The sequence below is a fragment of the Lampris incognitus genome, chromosome 2 (genome assembly GCF_029633865.1).
Source record: "Lampris incognitus isolate fLamInc1 chromosome 2, fLamInc1.hap2, whole genome shotgun sequence".
Lineage (NCBI taxonomy): Eukaryota > Metazoa > Chordata > Actinopteri > Lampriformes > Lampridae > Lampris > Lampris incognitus.
Genome location: NC_079212.1, coordinates 95,498,875 through 95,523,233, shown reverse-complemented (window position 1 = coordinate 95,523,233; position 24,359 = coordinate 95,498,875). Strand labels below are relative to the sequence as shown.

The 24,359-nt window shown below is 44.7% G+C and overlaps 3 protein-coding genes across 8 annotated transcripts; 2 read left to right on the top strand and 1 right to left on the bottom strand.

Annotated features, from left to right (window-relative positions):
• The first annotated feature begins 1,925 nt into the window (after nucleotides 1–1,925).
• On the top strand, nucleotides 1,926–11,708 carry tgfa (transforming growth factor, alpha). The gene is made up of 6 exons (XM_056274699.1): nucleotides 1,926–2,246; nucleotides 3,317–3,490; nucleotides 4,864–4,978; nucleotides 7,549–7,698; nucleotides 7,980–8,089; nucleotides 9,518–11,708. The coding sequence occupies exons 1-6, from the start codon at nucleotides 2,207–2,209 to the stop codon at nucleotides 9,523–9,525; spliced, it is 597 nt and encodes a 198-aa protein (XP_056130674.1). The 5' UTR covers nucleotides 1,926–2,206; the 3' UTR covers nucleotides 9,526–11,708.
• Nucleotides 11,709–13,924: 2,216 nt separating this feature from the next.
• On the bottom strand, nucleotides 13,925–18,582 carry hdhd3 (haloacid dehalogenase-like hydrolase domain containing 3). Of its 3 annotated transcripts, none has more exons than XM_056273775.1 (3): nucleotides 18,453–18,582; nucleotides 15,624–15,958; nucleotides 13,925–15,194 (listed from the first exon to the last, which is right to left on the bottom strand). In XM_056273775.1, exons 2-3 carry the CDS (start codon nucleotides 15,951–15,953, stop codon nucleotides 14,799–14,801), a joined length of 726 nt encoding a protein of 241 aa, XP_056129750.1. In that variant the 5' UTR covers nucleotides 15,954–15,958; nucleotides 18,453–18,582; the 3' UTR covers nucleotides 13,925–14,798. The 3 variants fall into 3 exon arrangements, with proteins under 3 accessions (XP_056129750.1, XP_056129749.1, XP_056129751.1); XM_056273774.1 differs by lacking the exon at nucleotides 18,453–18,582 and adding an exon at nucleotides 17,686–17,911; XM_056273776.1 differs by lacking the exon at nucleotides 18,453–18,582 and adding an exon at nucleotides 16,137–16,151.
• On the top strand, nucleotides 17,163–23,761 carry trub2 (TruB pseudouridine (psi) synthase family member 2). Of its 4 annotated transcripts, none has more exons than XM_056273773.1 (8): nucleotides 17,163–17,246; nucleotides 18,456–18,590; nucleotides 19,687–19,741; nucleotides 19,842–19,903; nucleotides 20,035–20,116; nucleotides 22,465–22,537; nucleotides 22,709–22,845; nucleotides 23,027–23,761. In XM_056273773.1, the coding sequence occupies exons 2-8, from the start codon at nucleotides 18,525–18,527 to the stop codon at nucleotides 23,383–23,385; spliced, it is 834 nt and encodes a 277-aa protein (XP_056129748.1). In that variant the 5' UTR covers nucleotides 17,163–17,246; nucleotides 18,456–18,524; the 3' UTR covers nucleotides 23,386–23,761. The 4 variants fall into 4 exon arrangements, with proteins under 4 accessions (XP_056129748.1, XP_056129745.1, XP_056129746.1 ...); XM_056273770.1 differs by lacking the exon at nucleotides 17,163–17,246 and adding an exon at nucleotides 17,925–18,240 and having other exon boundaries at nucleotides 19,667–19,741; nucleotides 23,027–23,733; XM_056273772.1 differs by lacking the exon at nucleotides 17,163–17,246 and adding an exon at nucleotides 18,102–18,240 and having other exon boundaries at nucleotides 23,027–23,759.
• The last annotated feature ends 598 nt before the right edge of the window (nucleotides 23,762–24,359 follow it).

Below are 24,359 nucleotides of genomic sequence, written 5' to 3'. Positions count from 1 at the left end.
TTTCTCACAGCAGTTAGTTGCTTGGACACGTGAATGGCTTCTTCTTTTTTTCATCTCCATCTTTCTGTTTTCTATTCCAAACAGCCCGCTGACCTGCTGGCTATCCACCGGACAGCTGGACAGCTGCCTCTGGAGTTTCCTGGCTCTTACGCAACCATTATCAAACCATTTGTCTTGAACAGTTCATTTATTATATTTTTTTCCCCACTCATCTGTTTTAAGTTTAAGGTCTTTTAGATCTTAAACCTCATTCAAGATCATGTTTTAGATCATTTGTTTCGAGGGCTGTAGACTCAACAGGGGACAATGTGATGTACATTAGCGTTACACGACCCTGTCTTTCTACAGAGAACCTGCCCAGCAACTGCCTCCCTGTCCAGTCATAGACCAGATACAAAGACACAACGATACAGAGACTTACAGAGACCAAGCCTTGTTTCCCAGAGTTCCAAGTATCTCCTTCCACAATCATATACGGACAGCCAAGTAAAGACTGTTGGAGAGGTGTTCATTATGTTATGAAGTGATGTCTGGTCAAGTAGATTCTTGTTTTCCTCTGCTTCATCAGGTTTTTCCCCCTAACAAGCACATGAGATAAAGGCTGAAAGTGTAATTTTTTCCTCTGGTGACCCATAAAACCCACTTTCCATATGGTAGAGAGAAAGAGGCCATTTTCGTGATCCATGACCCTCGTAATTTACATTTCCCTTTGACGGGAGTGACGTCACTTCTGAAGTCGCCGGGTGAAGTCACCAGCTTTTGATATTGGGCCACAATATCAACACCAATGTAACCGGTTATTATCTTGCCCGGTGCGGGATTCGATACGAGATGTACTGCACCACAAGGCGACATCACTAACCGCTCGGCTAAAGGGTCAGATCCGTTAACTAGGGACTAACGTGTCTTATTAGTAGTTTACAGTTTAGTAGTTTACACCAATATCAATATCAATATCCTCAATGCTCCGAAAAACGTCGTGAGGTCGTCCTTTTCATGGTGACGTCTGAAGCCAAACAGGCCACGGATGATCCATCTGCCATGTTTTATAAAGCACGTTTTAGCTCGCCAGAGCTGCTATGACACGCGCAGTCTGACGTAATCCGAAATACTGCCGGACCGTGGCTGTCATTTGTTTGTCACACACACACACACACACACACACACACACACACACACACACACGCGCGCGCGCACACACAGTCCTTTCACTAGCCTTATGTGGACCCCTCATTGACTACATTCATTTCCTAGCCCTTAACCCTAACCTTAACCACGCAAATTACATGCCTTACCCTAACCCTTACCTAACCCTAATTCTAACCTTAACCCTAAAACCAAGTCCCGACCCTAAAATAGACCCTTTTACTTGTGAGGACCTCTAAAATGGCCACACACGGTAGGTGGTTTCTGGTTTTTCTATCCTAATGAGGACATTTTGGTCCCCACTAGGATAGCTAAACACGTACACGTACACACACACACACACACGTTTTGATCTCTGTCTCTCTCTCTCTCTCTCGCTACCTCTCCCCCCCTCTCCCTCTCCCCCCCCCCCCTCTCTCTCTCTCTCTCTCTCTCTCCGTCTCTCTCTCTCTCTCTCTCTCTCTCTCTCTCTCTCTCTCTCTCTCTCTCTCTCTCTCTCTCTCTCTCTCTCTCTCTCTCTCTTGCTACCTCTCCCCCCCCTCTCCCTCTCTCTCTCTCTCTCTCTCTCTCTCTCTCTCTCTCTCTCTCTCTCTCTCTCTCCGTCTCTCTCTCTCTCTCCCCCTCTCTCCCTCTCTCTCCCTCTCTCTCTCCCTCTCTCTCCCTCTCCCCCCCTCTCTCCCTCTCTCTCTCTCTCTCTCTCTCTCTCTCTCTCTCCCTCTCCCTCTCTCTCTCTCTCATTAGTCGGCTCCGGAGCTGCGCGGAGACAGCATGACGCGCGTGTCGCTCCTGGCGTAAGAGTGAAGGGGAAGCAACCTGAGCAGACACCGGACTGTCTGCGGAGGGAAGCCAGCGCACTATCCAGTCACTTCTTCTTCTTCTTCTTTCTTTACTTTTCTTTTTGGTTGAAGTGGGAAACCAGTGGGACATGTCGGCCGTTCACATGTCTATCATGGACCTCGGCTGACGGGTTAAAGGCGCCCTGTGACCGCGGCAGTAGGCCCCACACGGCGAGCCTGCCGATGACCGCCCCGCAAGTTCGCTTAACCTCCACCTCGTTAGGATGAATCGGATCATCTGGCAGGCGATTTTCCTCATAGCTGGTGAGTTTGGGACCGCATTGCTCACCGAACGACACGAATTTAATCCGACTGGAAATTAGTTTTTCTTTAAGAAAGTGCAAGAAATCGATCCAAATTCACCTGACGTGCTAAATTGATTTCCTTGGCGTTTCCTCCTCTGCTCGCCCTGGGATGCCAAGCCAAGTCAGTTTTATTTGTATGGCCCAATTACTGAATCATGTATCAATCCTGATTAGAAATTGTATTTGTATGGCCCTGTCACTTAATCATTTATCAATCCTGATTAGAAATTGTATTTGTATGGCCCAATTACTGAATCATGTATCATCCTGATTAGAAATTGTATTTGTATGGCCCTGTCACTTAATCATTTATCAATCCTGATTAGAAATTGTATTTGTATGGCCCTGTCACTTAATCATTTATCAATCCTGATTAGAAATTGTATTTGTATGGCCCAATTACTGAATCATGTATCAAACCTGATTAGAAATTGTATTTGTATGGCCCTGTCACTTAATCATTTATCAACCCGATTAGAAATTGTATTTGTATAGCCCAATTACTTAATCATTTATCAATCCTGATTAGAAATTGTATTTGTATGGCCCTGTCGCTTAATCATTTATCAATCCTGATTAGAAATTGTATTTGTATGGCCCAATTACTTAATCATTTATCAATCCTGATTAGAAATTTGTAGTGTTCCTTCAGCTGGTTGACAGTTTTATGTGTGTATGTGTGTGTGTGTGTGTGTCTGCATTTTAAAGTGTCCCATCTTAACTCTGTGTTTTTGTGTGGATCTGCACATCCCTTTCATGGCGCTTTGGTCTCTTGCTCGAAGTGGATACTTGACCTCCTTACTTGTTGTTTGTAAGTGCTAGGAATCTTTCGGATGCTCTCCAAGATCATCCTTATTTCTCCCCACCACAGGCTGCTGGTGCTTGACTAACCAGCAGAGTAACCTTCTGCTAAAGAGCACATCAGCGATGCGGTCCCCCTCATAACTCATCATCCAGCTGCCATGCCAGGGACCACGGCACTTGATTTGTATTTGCCGTTCATCTTAAACAATCTTGTTCTCTTGACAGGTTCCCTCTTCACATTCGGAGCCGGGCAGGGAAACGTTATAATTGATAACAGCTCCTTCGTCCATGCCAACTCCACCAGTGCACCAGACAACTCCACCACCGGCTCCACCACCATCTCCACAACCGGCACCAGCACAACCGGTGCCAGCAGTGCCAGCATCCCTCTGGTTAAAAGTAAGTCTCAGTGCCGCCATGCTGTGTAAATGCAGAAACTGCCAGGGGGGTTAAGCCCACTACTATAAATACTCATTGTGGTCTTTGATCCACTCTCACTTGCAACTTTGCTGCCACGGTAAAGAATCAAACACTTCTCCTCTCCTGTGACTTCTCCTCTGAGCCGCTCCCCGAACACATGTCGACAGTAGCCTTGCATGTGGCACACTGATAGTGGATCCTCTCAGCGTGCTGAGCGACCACAATGGCAGTAAAGGAAACTAAATATATCAGGCATTGCATTCAGCAAATCACAAGCCGCAGCTTCAATATGCAGTCATTTATCTGAATGCCACCATACATGCCCTAATGGCTGATTTCCTTCTGAATGTCATCCTCCACCGCCTGCCAGACTCACATGGAAGGAGAAAAGCGGTTGGTAGGCAGATGCCTCAGGGACAACAGAGGGCTTTTACAGAGTCTGGAAGAAGGAGACAATACATGTAGGCTGGAATCCAAGAGCCTGTTTACCGTTGGAATGGACTGTGTGACGGTGGCTGTAATGCAGCTATCTGTCTGGCCGCCTGTCCTCCCTGCTTCTCTGAATGCTGCACTGTGACATCTGTTTTGGTTGTCTGGGTACACAAACTTCCACTGCTGTTTGGCTCAGTAGGAATTTTTCTGACTGTATAACTTAGGTGTTAGAAAATGTCTGTCTCTGGCTCTTTTTTTTTTTTGGCCATGCAATTGTTTGACAGAGTGAGAAAGGAGATGGTGCTAGTTTGAAAAAAAAAGAAGGGTTGTCAGGAAGGGCTTAATCTTTGCCAAAGTGCCATGATTCCTGCAGGGATGGTGTCTTTTCCCCGGCTCTAATGGGGTTGATGGACAGACTTTATTGTCTGCTTGGCCCGTTTTTTGAGACTCCTTTGACTCGACTCCTTAAATTCCACAGTTTCTAGCGCATATATCTGTTGCTCCCAGTGACAGGAGTGTACACAGCCTCCGTAATCCACACTTAGGAGTGCGGATTTGTGAATCCGCTAAGTGGTTACAGAAGTCTTTGGTCGTGCCCTGTTGGTGGCGTGGGTGTCAACTTTAGGATTTAGACCATGTTATTTTCAGGTGTCCCTGGATTTAGACTATTTTTAGTTTTGTGATGTGTATATTTACTGATTGGACAACTGTTGGAGTTGACATTTGGAATTACGATGCCAGTTTCCCCCATACCCGATAGTAAAATAGGTATTTCAGGTTAGATAATTAAATTTGTTTTGGTTATGAGTGGCGAGGTTCCATGGACCAAAGCATAAGCAAAAAGAGAGGGCGCTGCTCAGAACCTGGACTGTTGAAAATCTGTTGTTCGTATCTAAATGATCTGTCCCATCACCTCGCAGAGTTTGTTGCAGCAGCTGTCCGGTCTCATTTCGATGACTGTCCAGACTCCCACAGCCATTTCTGCTTCCATGGCACCTGTCGCTTCTTCATCTTAGAGGAGTTGCCGGCGTGTGTGTAAGTATATATTGTCCCGAATATGAAATGCAAAACGCATGATCCCTTTTCCTGTGTGTCAGTCATTCACTCACTCTCTAAGAAACTGGGAGAGGTGGGGACTCGAGTCCCATGACTTGGACTTGCGTCACACTTGCGTCACAAATTTGATGACTTTAGACTTGACAAAACTGAGAAAGACTTGCGACACTCGACTTCAACTTTAACACCACTGACACCAGCCTTCACTCGGACTTGACGTAAAAGACTTGATACCTTCCCCAAGCCCAAAGATAAGGTGCTTTTAAAAGCGTTTGGCCAATTTACCCCTCATTTCCATAATAACAGATCCGCTTGAACTTAAACCATCCTTGGTGCAAATTTTAAAAAGCATTCATGATTTACGTTAATGTGGTATATTAACTATTCCTCTGTTAAAATATTGATACGGCACTGAATTTGATGAGGAGCACAAAACGACTTGTTTGGGACTTGAGTACCAAGACCTGAGACTTACTTGTGACTTGGAAAACAATGACTTGGTCCCAGTTTTTGAAACTGGGCCGGTGGAAGTTGGATTTGTTCGAAGCCGTATTCAAAATCCATGCTTGCCATCATATCTCATACTGAATATTGTCCGCTGCAGAGCCACGGTAATGCTTTTTGAGCCGACTTAATATTTGCATAATTTTTAAAAAATTTCACGATAAACATTTTTTTTCCTTTTAATTCATGTTGAGACATTCAGTTTTATTGCTAAAACTATTTGGTGTATCAAAAGTGTATGTATCATTATATCAAGTCACATAAAGCTTTGTACAGATGATGAGAAAATATTAGGACAGGGAAGCCAACATGCTCCTTCTCAATGAAAAAATTCTGCTTACATGTTGGAAATTAGACTGAAGTATAGGTACAAAATGGCTTTTCTCCGTGTAATATAGAAAAACAATTTTGAACAGATGGACATTTTGACACTCGTTGTTGGGCTATAGTATAAGACTGGTGATCTGAAATTGGGATAACTCCACAAATCACCCTCCGGCCTTTTCAGTCTCCCCCACCAGTCCTCTTGTCCCACGTTTGCGGAAAAGGAGACTGAAAAAGACTTTTTACTGCTGCAAGGACCCCTAATAAATTGAGACGTGCTGGAAAAACAAAGTACGGACACTGAGTCGCAAAGTTTGGCTTGTTTTCTTATTGTATTCTGCAGGAGAAAAGTTGTCAAAGAGAAAAAGTAATTCATGTGAGTTGCTATGCGCTGTGGCAACGGCATAATCATTTAAAATCTTGTTTGATAATTCAGTCCTGTAATTACATATTCTCATTAGTCTGACAAGTCGCTGCGTTCAGCCCGAGAGTCATTCAGAGCCAAGTCGAGCCTCGGCTGTGTCTGGTGATGTTAATAAGTTTCAGACATCTGGAAGTCTCTGGGGGCGGGGGGGACAGCTTTCACTAATATAATCTTGAATCCGTCGTCTCCGACATGTGTGACCATGGCTGGAAAAAAAGTCATCAGTTGATGCTGTCACTCACGTGAGCTGGAAACGCTGTCAGTACCCCAGTCAACAGCTGGATCTCATCATAACTGCCTCCCCAGACAGTAGAAATGTTAAAATGAGCCCCGTCTCTCTATACGGGGGTCATATTTTAGGGCAATCCTCCAATATGAAACTTAGGAGTGTAAATATTATGGCAGTTAAAAAAAATCTTTTTGATTCATTTGTAGATTTATCTGATTCATACAGCGAAGTGTCCTCTACACACTTTAGCCCTGAACCGCTAAGTGTTCTTCTAGCCTGCATATTTTCTGTACCTCAAAAGTGTAAAAACCTACAAAAGTAAAAAAAAAAAAAGAGTTATCTGAGTTTAGTTATTAGTTTGATGGACGATATCGATGGCTGGATTCATCAGATTATACATAACTTTGAGCTTTGAAAACAAAGTTTGTTTAGTTTTAAGACTGAATATGTCCGGTGGTTTACTGATGGGGAGACCAAACAATGCACCGGTCCCTTTGTGTACCTGTGTAAGACATGAAGACAGTCACAAAAGATCTACAGGTTCATATACAGTTTTTATATTTTCCCCCCCATCATATTACAGCGTGCTTATGGATTGCTGAATCATGAAAGTCCATTTAACTGCAAAGTATTCTGTTACCGCGGTACTCTGACCCTTAGGAGGGTGGTGCCACCTGGCTGAAAGCCATCTTATTTCATCATTGTACAGTTACGATGAATGTGTTCTCTGCATGTAACCCATCCTATTGTATAGGAGCAGCGGGCAGCTGCGGCGCCCGGGGACCAACTCCAGTTCTTCTTTCCATTGCCTTGCTCAGAGGCACAGGCAGGAATATTAACCCTAACATGCATGTCTTTGTGATGGTGGGAGGAAACCGGAGCACTCGGAGGAAACCCACGCAGACACGGGGAGAACATGCAAACTCCACACAGAAAGGACCTGGGACGGCCTGGGATTCGAACCCAGGACCTTCTCGCTGTGAGGCAACGGTGCTGACCACTGGGCCACCGTGCCGCCCAACATCTCTCGTAATTGTTTGTTTATCTTCTCTTCTCCATACGTCGCAGGTGTCATCCAGGCTTTGTCGGGATGAGGTGCGAGCACGCAGATCTACTCGCCGTTGTAGCAACCAACCACAGACCGCATACAGCGGCCACAGCGCTGGTGCTGTGTGTGATCAGCTGTGTATTGATCATGCTGTTCTGCACACTGTTACAGTAAGTGACACATACGCTCCGTTTCTTAGTCAAACGCCACAGATCCATTCATCGGTCACAACTTTCTCATTTTCTATACGTTATATCCGGAAGCAGCCTCCAGGGCTGTCCCATGAACCAGCCCCCTTATAAGCTCTGGTTAACTATTTACTGTCTGAGAGCGCCAACGCGTAGCCTCATGAAACATGTGCCCTGTTCTAAAATGAGATTAGCCTCAAAGTGAAGTGGTCAACTTCCGAGAAACTTGAACTCATCTCGTGAACGTGTCTTTCATCGCTCAGCTGCTGGTGGCGGCGGGACCGCCGGAGACGGAGCCACGCTCTTCACTACATCCCGGAGAAATCTGGCGCCGTGCTAAAGGGGGGAGGGTCCTGCTGCCATTCTGAAAGTGGTATTTGTCTTTCCTTCTGTATATATCTGTGTTTTAAGAGGCCTAGTTCTGTGGTCATGTTTTGTATAATATCGCAGGCTGTGTGTGTGTGTGTGGGGGGGGGGTGTAGTCATGCCTGTCAAAGGGACTACATTGAAATGATGACAGCCCAAAGGCCATTTACATCAGCCCACTGTGTACGTCCCCCTCCACATATAGACACACAACCGCCAGTCCTTATGGTCACATACTGAGTTTGTTATTATTGTGTATTGTTTTTAGTGTGCAGAGCCGTGAGTCTTTACTCACAACTTTGGTCGAATCGCTACTCGATGTAAAACGCAATAATTTTAAAAACAACTAAATCCGATTAGCCAATTTCTGCTGCCAACCTTGTTTAAAATGTGTGAATTATTGGGATTTAAATAAGAAAGAAGTCGGATTAGAAAAACACAGTCGATATAATTGCCCCTCTTATTCAGTTGGGACATACAGACGGGTGTGTCAGTGGTTAAACAAAATGCAAACGTTGCCAAATACGTTACTGCGAGAGGGGAACGATCTAGCATATGTGTCGTACAGTAAGTTATTTTTTGGTAAATGTCAGGGTCCTTGTGATGGTTTATACCCTTTTTCTTCGTATCCTTCAGAGGCTGCTGGGTTATGTAGCTGTGTTGTATACCCCGCTAACTACCTTGTTTGGCATTTGATTTATATTTTCTTCCCAAAACAAACCATCACCCACTTTTTTCAAGTATCAAAATAATGTGGAAATTCGGGGGGCGTCCAGGTAGTGTAGAGGTCTATTCCATTGCCTACCAGCACAGGGATCGATGGTTCGAATCCTCGTGTTACCTCCGGCTTGGTCGGGTGTCCCTACAGACACGATTGGCTGTGGCTGCGGGTGGGAAGCCGGATGTGGGTATGTGTCCTGGTCGCTGCACTGGTGCCTCCCCCCCCCCGTGCCTGTTCGGGGGGGGGGGGAATAGTGGGATCCTCCAGCGCGCTACTTCCCCCTGGTGAAATTTCTCACTGTCAGGTGAAAAGAAGCGGCTATCGCAGGAGACATGGTAGCCTGCAGCCTTCCTCGGATCGGCAGAGGGGGTGGAGCAGCGACCGGGACGGCTGGGAAGAGCGGGGTAACTGGCCAGATACAATTGGGAAGAAAAAAGTTGTGTGTGTGGGGGGGGATAAATAATGTGGAAATTCAAATGAATGTAGGATCATGGGTCGTATCCTTAAGAAAGTGTTTTAAGACTTAAATTAGCAGATTAAGTTCAGGCAGTATAAATGTGCACATGTAGGCCAACATAAGTCAGCAGCGGCTGGATGAAGAATACACACACTTCCACATGAGGACTTTAATGCTTATTGAGTCATTCTGATTGCGAAGCTGATGGTCCTAGATGGCGCTGTTAAGTATTTTTATCTCTTCAAATTTCCTTTCAGTGGTTTGAGGAGCCATTCGCTCACCGTACGGGCCGCCATGTTTGCATCTCGTGGGCTGCCATCTTGCCTCATCTGCCCACTGCTCCCCCACCCCTCCATGGTGTGGTAAGAGCTGGATGATGCAGCACTGGCCAGATGTCCTCTCCATGGCCAAGGTAGGCCCGTCTGACTGGGGAAATGAAGTGACTCATGACGTTTATTTTTCGCTGACCGGGGACGTTTCAACCACAGGAAACTCAGAACCCCTCCCCGGCACTATTTCATTTTTTGTGGAAATGGGAACTGCAAGCATGAATGCGAGCTCCGAGGAAAACCGTGCGCTGCTGCCAGATCCTGTATAAGGAGGGCCAGGTGCGTAATGACTATTTATGGCCGCCCCACACGACAAGAGACATGAAGATCTACACCGACGGCTAAGCACCCTGAGCGGATGTTTAAAAGTAAAGACGCCGTAACACGTCTTCTTTACTCTGCTGCGGGACAACTACGTGTGAAATTCACTCGAGCCGGAGGACGGCGATCCCCATTTTTTTTGTTGTCTTTTTTAATGTCTCGCACACTTGCGTCCGAACGGCACAAGCACTGAATTTTTTTATCAAGAAGTAGCGGTGTGGGGAGTTGATGGAGTTAAACGAGTTTTAGTGTTGACTTTCTCTTTTAAAGCGAGGGGATCTGGGCCGACTTCACCCGACAGTATGGGGAATTGTTATCCGGACTGACATCTCACGATGCAAACCGGGTTAAGAGGCGCCAACGGCGCTTCAGCATCCCCAAGTGATAAACGCACATGAGAAGCGGCAAACGAAGTTAGGGAGGCAGCTGCGGCCGGGCACACAAAAACCTCCCCAGGAATGTAACGGTTATTACCGAGGGTGTGATACTTCAGATGACTTTTGTGACGGTATCATTTGAAGCTATTCTTTACAAAGGGTGCAAAAAACAAAAAAAACAAAACAAAAAAAAAGTTTTTTTCCCCCCATTGCTGATCTGTATTTGAACACGGTAACGTGTCAGAGGCTAATCCGCGAGTTGTCCGGCCTGTGTCCCCGTGCCACGTCCGTACGGAGTGGCGGCAGAAGTCAAATCTAACCCCCCCCGGTGAACACACACCGTATGTACGGCACTCCTATAACGTCACACTTTACTGCAAAGCTTGCTCACCCTATCACATAAACTGCACGTCCTCTACCCGAGTAGTCACATGTGGCGGCCTACTCCCGGAGTGGCCACGTAGGAGGGATGCCAAACGACGCCGAATTCTTCAGATGCCTGAAGGAGCGCTGCAGGGAAAAGAAGACACGTGCTGTATTTATCACATCTGCACACACACACACACACACGTCCGCACATCTGCCCGTGGGGAGTGTGCTCTCAACTCACCTCTGATGTATTTTTAAAGTGACACGCACAATTTGAAGTGAGTCAGTGCACCATTTGGCACAAAAAAAATTGTAAAAAAACAAAAACGTAGCGCGCCATTGGCTGTTCGTTAGCATCGCCTCTACTTCCTTTATCCACAACCTTCTTTTTCTTTTCTTTTTTTTAATGGTAGGGAGACAAGCCCGCTGAGGCCAATTAACACAAGCTATTAACAAACTGACCCGGATGCCAGTAAATGTGTGTGGGGTGTGGGGGGGCATAAAATGACGTGAATTATGACTTGATAACAAAAAGTGTGTGTTGTATGGAAGACGTGTGAGACCGAAGTCACGGAAAACTTGTTTGTGATGTGAGGACTTCCCACTATGCGATGAATGTGCTGTTAACTACCTGCCAAAAGAGAGAGAGAGAGAGTGTGTGTGTTTGTGTGTGTGGAGGGGCTGTTACACTTAGCAGGCGATTTTTTCTTTTCTTTTGTGTACTGCATTTGTTCATGATGTCGGCGTTGCAGATTATAGTGTAATGTTTGTGTGCATACAGCATCATTGTGTAAACATAAAAAAAAAACAAAACCACAGGGATACTCGGTATGTACCGTGTAATCTGGAAAATGATGTCCGTGTAAGAGTTGTATAGCAGTGTGTTTGTGTGTGTGTGTGCGTGTGTGTGTGTGTGTGTGTGTGTCTGCTCTATCTCACTGTCGTTTCTCTTGCAGACTAACCTTTTTTTGTTTTGCCACATTCGTGTCGGTTTTTTGCCCACGTTGAGGGGCCTGTAACTGCTGCATTACTTTTTTTCAATGAAGATTTCAATATGCAAATTCTGGTCTTCTTCTTTTTCCCCCCCTCTTTTTGGCTCATATACTCTACTTGTGTGTATTTTCTTTTACTCCGCTGATGTAACTTTTATCCCTCGCTTGGTTTCGCCGCCTCCCGTACGGATGCCCGAGTCGCCCCCGATCCGTTGCGTGAGCTTCCTTTCAGCGCCCAGGCTCCTTCTCTTGTGCGTCTTCAGATACCCTGACTCTCAAACGCCCTCCCCTACGTCTATTTTTCTATTCCACGATGCAGAAATGCGGACACAAAAAAACCCCTGAAACCCCGGGCGCAGTCGCACAAAGGAGCCTACCTCTTGAGTGCTTTTATCGCTGAAGTTTTCAGGCCCCGCGTGGCCGATTACTTATTTAGTTATTTATTTGTTCGCCGGTCCCTCTTCTGAGTCCTTTATGTCGGCAGTTTATCTGTGACCGCGGCTCACAGAGGCCGTACCTGTTCATGTGAATACATGCTCACCCAGCGTGCCGGATTGACCCACAGTCCGTCTTTGTTCCGTCGCTCGTCACCGAGTTGACATCCCCTCTTTACATACTCTGCCGCTCCCGCTGTTTTCTCTCTCTCCGTGAGGAGCTTTGTTTTGTTTCGCAATCCCATTATGTTTGCGATTGGATTTCTGCGGAGCGCTTTAGAGCCGTCTGGCTGAGCCACTAAAGCCAGCTTTGAATTAAGCAGCTCTTCTGCATGCTTTTCTAAAGATACACAATAGGCTTTATTGTGCGAAAAAGAGCAAGGGGAAACAAAATATGATGAACGGGGAAACAAGGTAAAGGAGAGGGGGGAAACTGACACTTGACCAGAAACGGGGTATAGTTCACCTTTTATGGGAATAAACGGCATATTGTTTTCGCCGCCTGGGGAGATCCTCCCTCCTCTTTACATCTGCTTTGGACTAGTGTCAATCCCTACTCCCCATAAGAGGCTCGAGGCCTGCTTTGAATTGCAATCATCTGTCCCGCTCCCAGCCTTTCTGATCCCGGCCCAGCGCTCCCAGTATCTGTGCGCGACCAGATGGTTTGAAATAAGAGTATTTGGGTATTAGGGTTGAACGGTCTTGCCCATTCCCACCTCTGTGGTCGTCTTACCTGCTGTCATTGAAAAGAATCAGTAGAAACGGGAGCGCCCCGGGGAGAGGAACCCTCTGCCAAGGCCGAACCGCCCCCCCCCCCCCAATAGCATCCGAGACCCATCATACTATCTAGTTATTACCTCCTTGGCACAGAAGTACACTACTTGGGGGAAACCGTGTAGGGTAACTGGAAGTGTTGGCAAGTTCGCCGTAGTGGTTTTAAACCGGTGTTATGAACTGAATTGTATCATCATCGGCCCGCTCCACTCCAGGGGGTCCCAGACATCCTGGCAATCATTTCTATAGTGAAAGTTTTTTTTTTTTTTGCAGAAAAACAAATCTCAAAAATACAGAATTTCATCAACCGAAGCCGAATCGTTTGTTCCTCTGCCCAAGGCCCACATGCTCACAAAGTTCTGTACGATTATCCATCTGCTTTTGAGATATCCTGTTGACAAAGGGCCAAAATATAAAAACCATAACCCCCCTGGCGGTTCAGTGTCTGCTGTTTACTCGATGGGGAAATTTTTCCCCTTTCGAAAGAGCAAGCGGGCATAAACTTTCACAACGCGCCATCTCTGGGAAGACGTTTCACCATCCCGGTCCAGATCCAACAGCCTTTAACGCTGGCCTGTTAAAGGAAGCTGGGAGCGGTTTCATGATATTCCTTGTTGTTCTCACCAAGCAAGATGCTTTCAAAGCGGCCTTCTGCGGAGCCGTCAACCTTTCCCACAAGCCCACCGCTTTATTTCACATCATGGAGTATTACCCCATTGTCCCCTCTTGTCAGGTTTGCTTTATGCCAAACACAGAATTGGTGCAAATCGAAAAGCAGAGCACCATGCGAGAGTTTTCATGGTGACACTTTGTCCTATATATGAACTCTGTGGCCCCCAAAATGAGCCTAATTTATAGAGGAAATTGCTCAGAGAAAATACACCTCGGTGAATGGATAGACCAGCCATCCGTGGAAACAAACATGAGTTACTGCCATTTGGATTCCACATGCCTCAGTCTGGTAAAGTGCAGCACTTTTTTCAAAAAATTTTACATTTTTTTAATGTTTTTGTGAAGGCCTCCCAGTACAGTCGTCTGTTTCCTAAAAACAAAAAGCACCTGAAAAAAAAGAAAAAGAAAAGCCATGCACAGATGATAAACTTATTTAAAGGATAATTCCGCTATTTCACAACCTAGGGCTCTACCGTCCAGCAGACCAGTGTGACTGTGGAGATCTTGGACGTAGGCCCACCGCTAGAAAACCGCTTTACTATGATGACTTACGGGGGCCGTGGATCACGACTGTCGGACGCGTTTAAACAAGTTCAGTTGAACCCAGTTATCTAAACTATGTATTGGGATGTGTAAACAAAAATGAAACTTAAAAGTTCTAACGTGAAATGTACGATATTGTCAGCAATGGTCAGTTGCGTTGCCGAGCTACTTCCTGTATCCACTTGCAGGAATGATCATCTTATTTACCGTCGACTGTCGTACGACCCGGTCAGTGCAACCGAGGAGTCCTAACTAATGGGAAATCATGTAAACAGTCTGAGGCACTCTTTTTTCTTTAAAGGGCAGGTTTAAAGATTGTATTTCAGGGCCCTTAAGACGCCATTGTAAGGCCGAATCCAGCCCTGGTCCCGTGCCCAAAGATCTTCCACAAGGAAGCCAGTGAGTAAAAGGATATAACTGATTCGACGGTGGCAAAAACCATAAGAATAAGATCTGGGTTGTATAAAAACAACAACAATAACAAGAAAAAAAACTGAAATTGTCCTTTAATGAAGTGATTGGATCTTCTTCAATATTGCACTAAATTCTAAAAAGAACATTTAAACTAATTTGAGCAATTAAGGGAGTTTCAGGTGAGATGATGAACATAAAAACAAAACCAATCTGTACTATCAACTCTACAGTCGGCGTAAGGGTTCCACTCAGGTGAGCGTATGGTACATCCAGAACATAACACTTGGACCGTGAGCATTTTGAAGCCACGATATCAGTTCATGTGTTGCTGGAGACGGGAAGGTAGCTCATGCAAGGAGGTAAGTCGGTGCTCTGGGGGGATGTCGGCGTAGCAGTGCTTGTTGTGTCTATCCAAAAGGTATCCGTGGATGCCGAGAGAACGGGAGGCGACATAATCATAGACGTAGTGGTCCCCGATATGAGCCACGCTGGCTGCCGGTACGCCACATTTGTGGAGGGCCTGCTGAAAGATGGCCGGGTCGGGTTTAGCCACACCGGCTTGTTCTGATGTCACCACGAAGCTGAAGTGATGCAACAGGCCACACAAACGCAGAATGCCTTCTAGGCGGCTGTCGAAGTTGGAGACCACACCCATCTTCAGTCCCAGAGAGGAGCAACTTTCCAGGGCTGCCTTGGAGTCTGGAAATACCTAAAGAAAAGAAAATTGCACAATTTAAATACGCAAAAATGTCAATCCTTTGTTTGTTCCAAAAACTGTAGCTGCAGACTGCATACAATCTTTTCTTTTTAAAAAAGGACCGTGTCACAGATGTAAATAAGATCACTTTTTGTTAAAATATGAAGTTTGTGTGTGGTGTTCTCAATGTGAAATAAAAAAAACAAAACCACAAGGAGTTTTGCTGTGATCCATATAAATATTATGCTACACTTCATAAAAACATTTACCATTAACTATTGATCATTTTTCTAAGGATTCTTAAATCTCAAACTATTTTTAAACCTGTAACAACTTGGCTCGTTAAATAAAGAGGCAGAGCTAAAACCACACTCTGGATCCTGTCAGATGACGAGCTCCACGAGGTGTTGCTCATATCAGATGTTCCACACACGCATTTACCTCCCAGTTCTCTGAGCTGCAGAAGTCCTGGTAAAGGTTTTGAGCCATTGTGTTTAGCAGGCCTGGATCTTGCACCCCACACTTGGAGAAAGTGTCCTTCACTACCTTTGTCCACCAGATCTGTCCATCCAGGCCCTGAGTGACGCCATAGTTTGGGTAATGGCTGAAATAGTGTCGATAGGCCTGGTGGAAGGCAGCTTCAACCTCCGCTGTGTTGAGGCTCAGACCCCTCCTCTCAGCCTCCTTGCAGTATTGCTTTCCCACTGAGCTGCGTACTTTCAGTAAGGTGTCTTTCACATCCCACAGCACCCATCGCAGAGGACCCTGCATGGCACCTGCACGAGGAAATGAACCACAGACGATCTGAGAACAAAGTACAATCATCACTGTGCTATGTTTCTCAAAACAGAGTTTGTGGGAGGGGGGGCGGGGGGAGTAGCCTTCCATTCATTTATTACAAACCACATCCCTCAAAATGTTAAACCTCTCCTGTATGGGAATTTCAAAAATTACATAGGCCTAACTGGATTCCATCCTTCCATCCATCCATCCATTACCCAAACCGCTTATCCTGCTGTCAGGGTCGTGGGGATGCTGCAGCCTATCCCGGCAGTCATTGGGCGGCAGGCGGGGAGACACCCTGGACAGGCCGTCAGGCCATCACAGGGCACGCACACACACACACACACACACACACACACACACACACACAAGAAGAAACTGCAGACTTAAGAAATAAATCTGTAATCCATATGCATATAGGTTTATCACTTCCTCTGCACATTACGCTGCCATAAGCCACCGGTGAAGTGTGTTGGATTCAGCTGTTCTGTTTCTTTACACATGCATGACGCCAAGCTAGCATTTATTTAAAGTTAATTGGGCAGATCATTTGAAAACAAAATGAGCACATGCATTACAAAACCGTATCCCTTGAGACACGTTACTAGAAAACCATATGTAACGAGACCCATTTGAAAGTTGGCCTCTGGACAACGTAGAAGTAACTTAAAAAAATGTGTAAAACAAATGTGATATTTTAACTATTAGAATAAGATGAACAAGGACCGGTTGGCAACAGACTGTCGAGAAATGCTCATTTTAATACTGGCGTGACGTGACCACCGTGCTATAGTGTCTCCAGGTAAGACCTTACAGTAGACCTTTTAAACATTAGCTTAGCGGTAAATGATCAATTAAAATATATTCAAAATAATGTAAAGAATAATAGCAACGTCCAAGCACTTCCACAGAGATGCAAGGTAACTCGATCAGCCACTACCGGCGCTGTGCAGAATGACTTGGACTCATTTACCCCAGTCATTTTCTTTATTATTATGATCAATTATTAATATTATTATTCATATCACTGCGTATAATCATGCACTGATCAGTGGTATCCCCCCTCCCCCTTAGTTTGTGTAGGAACCTTTGTATTGATGAGTGTGTGAGGGCATCATGTAACGTATGGCCTTGGGCTGGCTGCATCCTCACGCTCGTGAGCAGCGTCACACGCCAGTCGGCACCAGTTAGCTGTGATGCTAGGGGCGCAACAAGTCGGGTTCACGTGAGGCACTTATCGGTCTGGCTGACAAAGACAGCAGTGTTGCTATACCGGTTGATGTAGGTACTAACGATTACTAAATTTAAATGTGTGTGGCAATATTCTCGTTCTTTGTAATAAAGCAAGTTTAGCCCATTAGACTTCCGGTCATTCTGCTCCCTGACGCCTAGCGTGTAGGTGACGCACGTCTGTCAGTCTTGGAGGAGAGAGGTGCTCTCCTCGAGGTTTCCTCCTGTTGTTGTCCTCCCTGTTGAAGGTTATTTTAGGGAGTTGTTCCTTATCCAATACGGGGGTCTAAGGACAGGATGTTGTACTGCTGTAAAGCCCACTGAGGCGAGTTTGTAAGTTATGGCAACGGGCTATACAAAGTAAATGGACGTGACTAGCGGCAGTGGCGTAGTATTACACGCCCAATGTAAACCTATGGGAGATGACTGCCTTTTCTATCGCGGGATTCGCATTTCACTACGATACTCGTTGGATCGTGTTGTCCGTTACCTGGTCGCTTGCTTGTGTCTTGGGGTCAAAGTGAACCTTGTCAAGGTGAACACAGGTACGGCTCGAATTGGGGCGCTCAACTTCCACGGATCTATCAAAGATATGCACTATTAGCCTATTATATGGCAAAACGATCCATCATACAGTGGCTCTGGCTCCTCCGCAGACTCTCACGATAGCGTTGCTAAATCGCGCCTCCGATCCAGTAGAGGGCGGTGTTCAAAGCAGGCGGCGTAAATACTGTCGCATGAATACGCATGCGCGTAATTATTACACACGCACAAACCGGCGTAACAATTTACAAACGTTTATATGGTCTGTTTGTTGAGCTGTTTCTAACGTCGGGCTAACATGTCTTGAGCTATGTAATCCAATATCTGTTGCCCAGGATCGTTTACTCGGTCGTGTTGGCTTCTCCAAACACACACAAAAACAAGATGGCCGCTCAATGGATCCGTATGTTCCGTGGGTTAGAGGGGTTGTTTTGTGTCTACAAACCACCCGGGGTGCCCTGGAAACACGTACGAAACAGCGTCGAGACAAATCTCCTCAAAGGTAAGGCAACCGAGGGGAGCAGGGGGCGACGGACATTTCACCGTAAACGTTTCTCGCAGTCATGAGAAACGAGGCAGTGACGTTGGTGTAAGGTCGGGCTACCTCGCAGCGGCTGCCGGTCGGCGGACAAGACGGTTTCAGAAATGTAGTTTTGCCGGCGCACGATTTAACGTCAGCTCTAAACACGTTAACTCGTTACATGTTTGCCTCACCAGGTATAAACGACCTCCCTGCGCAACCGGCCCCTCAAGCCGTCAGGTTCTTGCCGGGCACCGTTGAGGGCAATGGAGGACCCACTGGGCTCACCCTGTCGGCCGCTTCTGTACCTGTGTTGGCGAGCCATCCTCTCGGTATGTAGAGCTCTGGATTCAGGTCCGATTAAACTCACGCTTCTCAGAACGTGTTGACGCATCTCATTTACTGTGTTTAAGAAAGTTTTGGTAGTTTTTGTAAGAGGTGCGACAGCACAATGTATCCCCATATAAGCTGAGTTGAAAGATGCGCACTTCGCTTAGTGCTGGGCAGTAAGCAGCATAATCGATATCGTTTTGCTATCTGTTATCTATTTGCTATCCATTGCTATTGCTCTCTATTATCTATCATAATGGATATCGAGACAATGTTGATAGCTATTATGCTGTCTGCTTACACATGAAAAAATACAGGTTTTTAGAATGCAACCGAGGTTCATTACTTTATTGAACTGTTTGGTAATGCAAACCGAAACTAGTTTTCAGGTAATGCTCCCTCAGATATTCCAGATCGTATTTTGCAAGATTTTTTTTGTTGTTAAATATTATCCTTATCCTAAATTTAGACAACGGGATTTTGTATCAAAATACAATATCCAGACTTCATACTGATACAATATTGTTGAAAGGCTATAAGCAATAGTGAATTGTTGACCAGCCCTAACTGTGGTATTAGTTGAGAAAATAAACAAGGAGGCTACCGTCTGTATGCAACCATGTACTTGTCTGAGTGAGTATAACTGAGTAGGGTTGTGCATTGGCACGCATTCTCTGATACAAGTGTTATGATTCAGTATATTGTATTCAATACTTACAGTAATGATACTACAAACACTGTGATGCATAGCAATATTTTGTCAAAATTGGAGAAAGGGAAAATATCAAAGAAACTTCAATATGCGTCCATCCATTCAGAGTAAGCAGTCATAGTGTGGCACTGACAACGCCTGCTGTTGTAGTTCTGTGCAGCCCTGCTACAGTACTTTACCTGCCACCTAGTGGCTGGAGACGTACACAGCACAATGAAGTAGTTCCACTGCCATGACTGTGTGTATTCTTAAAAATACATGCAATTTCTTAAAAAACTATTGCAATATTTTGAAAGAGCATTGCAATACTCAAGTGTGTTAATATTTTCTTACACTTAAAATTTGACTATGTGTGTTCTCCTGTAGTAACTGGACCCACGTTACAGCACATTAAAGTTGCCGTGGGACATTGTCTGGATACGTTTTCTTCCGGAGTTCTTGGTGAGGGTGTGCAGTGAAACACAATCAAATAAACATCCTATGCACTGTTGTTATTTTTTCTTATGAATTGTCTGTTTGCTTGTATTTGCATTACCCTTAGTTCTTGGAGTTGGGAGTGGAAATAAGGAAGTGGATCATCTCCACAAAACAGCCGTCTCTAGGGTGAGCATTATTTCAACTTTTGTCACATCAGCTGTGAAATGATGCTGTTAGATTTGATATACAATGCACATGGGTTTGATGATGAAAACTTGCAGTAACAAATTTTGATTGTTTGATTTTATTTTATTCAGGATTACACACTGGAGGGAGAATTTGGGTTTGCCACTGATGATTTCTCCCACATAGGCCGGGTCATTGAAAGAACCACATATGGTACGATACTTTTAATTCCCTCTGCAGCTTATGATGAGCATTTAATTGAATTCTGGTATAGATAGATAGGACAGTGGAATTTGTTTTCGGTATAATATGTACAAACTCTGGAACACAACATACATGTACAACAGCAGACACCACATATAATCATGAAACAATACAGTAATACAGAACATATTACACACAACCACATACAGTAGGTGAATGGTACATATGCATATGCTACGTATGCAGTCAGTGTGTGAGGGGACTAGAGGGAGGAATTCAGAGTCCTGATAGCTAGGAGAAAAAAGCTGTTTGTGTAGCGTTTAGTCTTAGTGGACAGTGACCTGTAATAGCTCCCTGAGGGAAGGAGCTGGAAGAGGTGATGAGCAGGGTGTGAGGGGTCGGAGATGGTCTTCTTTGCTCGCTTTACAGTTCAGCGAGTATGTAGAGAGTCAACCGAGGGGAGTGAGTTGCCTATGATTTTGGATACCTTGTTGACAGTCCGCTGTAGTTTTTCCCGTGTTTGACTGTCCGTGCTGCTGTACCATCCTGTAATAGAAGATGTGATGATGGACTCGATGATGGCATTTTGATGGTATTTTTTAAACTGCCTAAAGAAGTAAAGTCGTTGTTGAACTTTTGCAGTGATGTGTTCAGTGTTGGTTTTCCACGTCAGTTTATGAATGTATGTTCCGAGGAATTTAAGAGTCAATGGTGGTGACGGGGTCTCTGTCTATTTGTATGAGTATTTTGGGATTTAGCATGCATCAGAAGTTAGTAATGAGTTTCTGGGTTTTGGCTGTTTTAAGCTGGAGGTCATTGTTTGCGTACCAAGTGACAGCTTGGTCCACTTCAGTGTGGTACTGGGTTTCGTCATTGTTAGGGATGAGGCCTACAATGGTTGCGTCGTCTGCATATTTTATTTTTTTCACAGAACTGTCCATGGATGTTAAGTGGGTGGTGAGAACACCACTCTGAGGAGCTCCTGTACTGAGGGTAAGAGGGTGTGAGGTTAGGTTATTAACCTTCACCCCCTGTGGTCTTTTCCACAGGAAGCTCTGAATCCAGTGGGATATGGCTGGGTCAATGTTCATGTCTAAGTGTATGGTAAAGAGTTTGAATGGGTTGATGGAATTAAAGGTGGAACTAAAGCTTATAAACAGGATGTAGGTGTTTGGTGATTCCAGGTGTTGCAGGGCAGGGTGGAGTGCTATGCTGACTGCATCCTCAATAAACCGGTTGGCTTGATAGGCAAATTAATATGGGTCCATCATTAGGGAGGTGCAGGATTTCCAAGTCTGACAGAATGATGCACTCAAATGCTTTCATGGCTGACATGTTAGGGCAACTGGTCTGAAGTCATTGAGGCAGGTGATCTTTGAGGACTTTGGCACAGGAATGATACGAGAGAGTTTGAAACACTGTGGGACAGTACATTGGGTTAGAGAAGCATTCAATATGGTGGTAAACACTGGGGCCAATTGAGCTGCACAGTGGCTCAGCAAAGCAGGACTGATCCCATCTGGCCCGGCTACTTTCCTAATGTTTAGCTTCTTGAATGTAGCTCTCACCTCATCCTCCTGGATGCAGAAGGGTGGCATTGAAATGGGAGTAGGGGGGGGTGGCTGGTGGAATAATTTTTTTCCAACCTTGCATAAAACTCGTTTAATTTATCTGGGAGGTTACGGTCATTATCTGGAGGGAAGCAGGGGCGTATTTATTTATCACTAAAGCAGTTTTTTGTGCTTGGTGTAATACTGCTCAAATTATGAATAGGTTTTCATTATTGAGTCAAGTTATTCCTGCAAACCTTTAGCACCCAACATTATTACTTGCCTTTTTCAGTCTCTTGAGCTCATATATATGTGAGGTACCTATCATTGTACTTGTACTGCCTCATTTCTCAACTTCCCTTGTCTTGTTCCAGATTTTATGGTGTAACAACCTGAAATCAAAATGGATTAAGTTGAGCTTTTCTTTCCTAATTTCAGAAAATACCATGCAATTAAAAGCTATGGGGTTTAAAGTGCTACACTAAATATTGTCCCCCTGATCTGCTTGCAAACCTTTTAGTTCTGTTAAGTATTGTTTGGTTTCTCGGTTATCTCCCTGACCGAGATCCTTCTTGTCTTGTTAAGTTGTTTGGTCAGATTGCAGGCTCTAGGAACAGTCCAGGGTGATCCGTATTTTTTTGATGATGGAGTCTATTTTTATTTTCAAATGTCAAATTACATGAATTGGCTACAGCTCTACTTAAATCACATTGTTGAGACAAATCAAGGACATGAAAAAAAACAGGATGCAAATATAAATATAGTTGATTCTGTCTTACTTTGCATTATTTTTATTTGTCTCAACAGAGCACATCACACAGGACAAGCTGGAGAGAGTCTTGGCGATGTTGCAGGGCGTCAATCAAAAGACCTTGCTAAAGTAAGCCCACTAAAGGTTTCAGCTTGAATTACATTTTCAGGATAAAATGAATATTTGTTTTCATATTGAACTCGTGTTTCAGATTATTCGTGTTAAAACAAAACGTATGGAGACATGGCACACGTGCTTCTTAAATAGATAAACAATGTCTTCACAACAATTTCCTTGCAGGTATTCCAACGTAGACATGCGCTCACAGGAGGCCTATGAGATGGCTGTGAGTGGTTCCCTGGGTCCAGATGGGAAATCTGCACCTATTCTGACTGGCTTACGTTGCATACGCTTTCGACCACCTCACTTCACACTGGGTAAATTTCTTCGGTAGCTGATTTATTTTGAATGAGAGAAAAGAGGAAATGTTTGCCGTACATAATTTCAAGTTGGACTTTGCAGTATACAGCTTAATGTAATTGCTTCATCCAAAAATGCAGTATTCAAGATTTTAAGACCGTTTCTATTCTCTGATCTGTTGACTTCCTATCCTTCCAGAGGTGCAGTGTATAAATGAAACGCAGAGATATTTACGCAGAGTGGTACACGAGATAGGATTAGAGCTGCGCAGCACGGCAGTGTGTAAAGGCGTACGACGCACCCGAGATGGCGTCTTCAGCCTGCAGGACGCCCTGACTCGCCACCGTTGGACTGCTGCTGATATTACGCGTGCTGTTCGACGATACCAAGACTCGAAGAAACATGGCCAAGTCTCCCACACGCAGATCCAGGGCTCTACTGTTGAACCAACGATGGAGAACACAAACTCATCTAATCAACAAAATGAAATCAGTGAAGGAACAGCAGTCAGTGACAATGTTGCCATTCCCATCTATAGTGAGAATTTCTCATCTTAATGGACTCAAGTTTTTTTTTTTCTAAATATTTTTAAACTTGCTGTCACTCTTTAAATAATTCATATATTTCCCATCTTTCTGGATGTGGTTTTGCTCTTGAATTTAAAGCACCGGAGGATAATGACATCGCATGGATTAATTTGCGTTCATCCGCAATGTTGTGCTCACAAAATCCTTCTGTAGGCTGTGACGTACAAGTGTAATAAAAGTTGCTTCACCTTTTCCACCCAACTATGAGGTAAGTTTTGTTGATGAGAACGAAGTGATAATATTTGTCCTCTATATTTGTAATAAAAATGGGGGGGGATCTGTTTCCCAACCAAAGGTTCTTTTGATTATGTCTGGTTATTGTTAAATCCCACGTGGCATCACTGTGTTCTTCAGTACCGCCACAGGACTGTCCATCAACGTTATTTCCCACCCGCATTCCAGGAAGACCCGCCCCTACCCTGCCTCTGATTAGCTAAGCCTATCCCTAACCCCAACCTTAAACAACCTAACCAGCGGAGGCAACGAGTACTAGCAAATCAGTGCAGACTTCCCGGAGTGCAGGTGGGGAAAAAAGGCTGCACGTCTTTTTATCAAACACGCCCCATATTAGATTAATGGTTGGGTAACACTTTATTTTAGGGGGTTGGAAATTACCTAGTAATTTCCCAGTAAAAAGGTGGCAATTATCACGTAATTTCTTAGAATTAAGTGGAAATTACCTAGTAATTTCCCAGTAAAAAAGTGGCAATTATCACATAATTTCTTAGAATTAAATTGAAATTACCTAGTAATTTCAAGATGTTTACTTGCACATAGTCATGGTGAATCTCCTTGATGCTGTCAGTGTTCCTGTCAAAAGGAACCCTGTACACCTGCTTCATCCTCATGGAATTGCGTTGGAGAACACGGTCCAGTGTGGATAAACTCACTGTTGCTATATTTTGGAATAGGTGTTGGTCTGCAATGATTGCATCTTGGATTTG

Bases quoted from the DNA above. Each gene is read 5' to 3' on its own strand.
- hdhd3 (XM_056273775.1), bottom strand. From the start codon at position 15,953: ATGCAGGGTCCTCTGCGATGGGTGCTGTGGGATGTGAAAGACACCTTA. The intron at 15,195-15,623 runs GTAAATGCGTGT...TCTTTTCTTTAG, and splicing joins GCAGCTCAGAGAACTGGGAG to GTATTTCCAGACTCCAAGGC.
- tgfa (XM_056274699.1), top strand. From the start codon at position 2,207: ATGAATCGGATCATCTGGCAGGCGATTTTCCTCATAGCTG. The intron at 3,491-4,863 runs GTAAGTCTCAGT...ATCACCTCGCAG, and splicing joins CAGCATCCCTCTGGTTAAAA to AGTTTGTTGCAGCAGCTGTC. The intron at 7,699-7,979 runs GTAAGTGACACA...TTCATCGCTCAG, and splicing joins CTGTTCTGCACACTGTTACA to CTGCTGGTGGCGGCGGGACC.
- trub2 (XM_056273770.1), top strand. From the start codon at position 18,123: ATGGCCGCTCAATGGATCCGTATGTTCCGTGGGTTAGAGGGGTTGTTT. The intron at 19,904-20,034 runs GTGAGCATTATT...TATTTTATTCAG, and splicing joins ACAAAACAGCCGTCTCTAGG to GATTACACACTGGAGGGAGA. The intron at 20,117-22,464 runs GTACGATACTTT...TTGTCTCAACAG, and splicing joins CATTGAAAGAACCACATATG to AGCACATCACACAGGACAAG.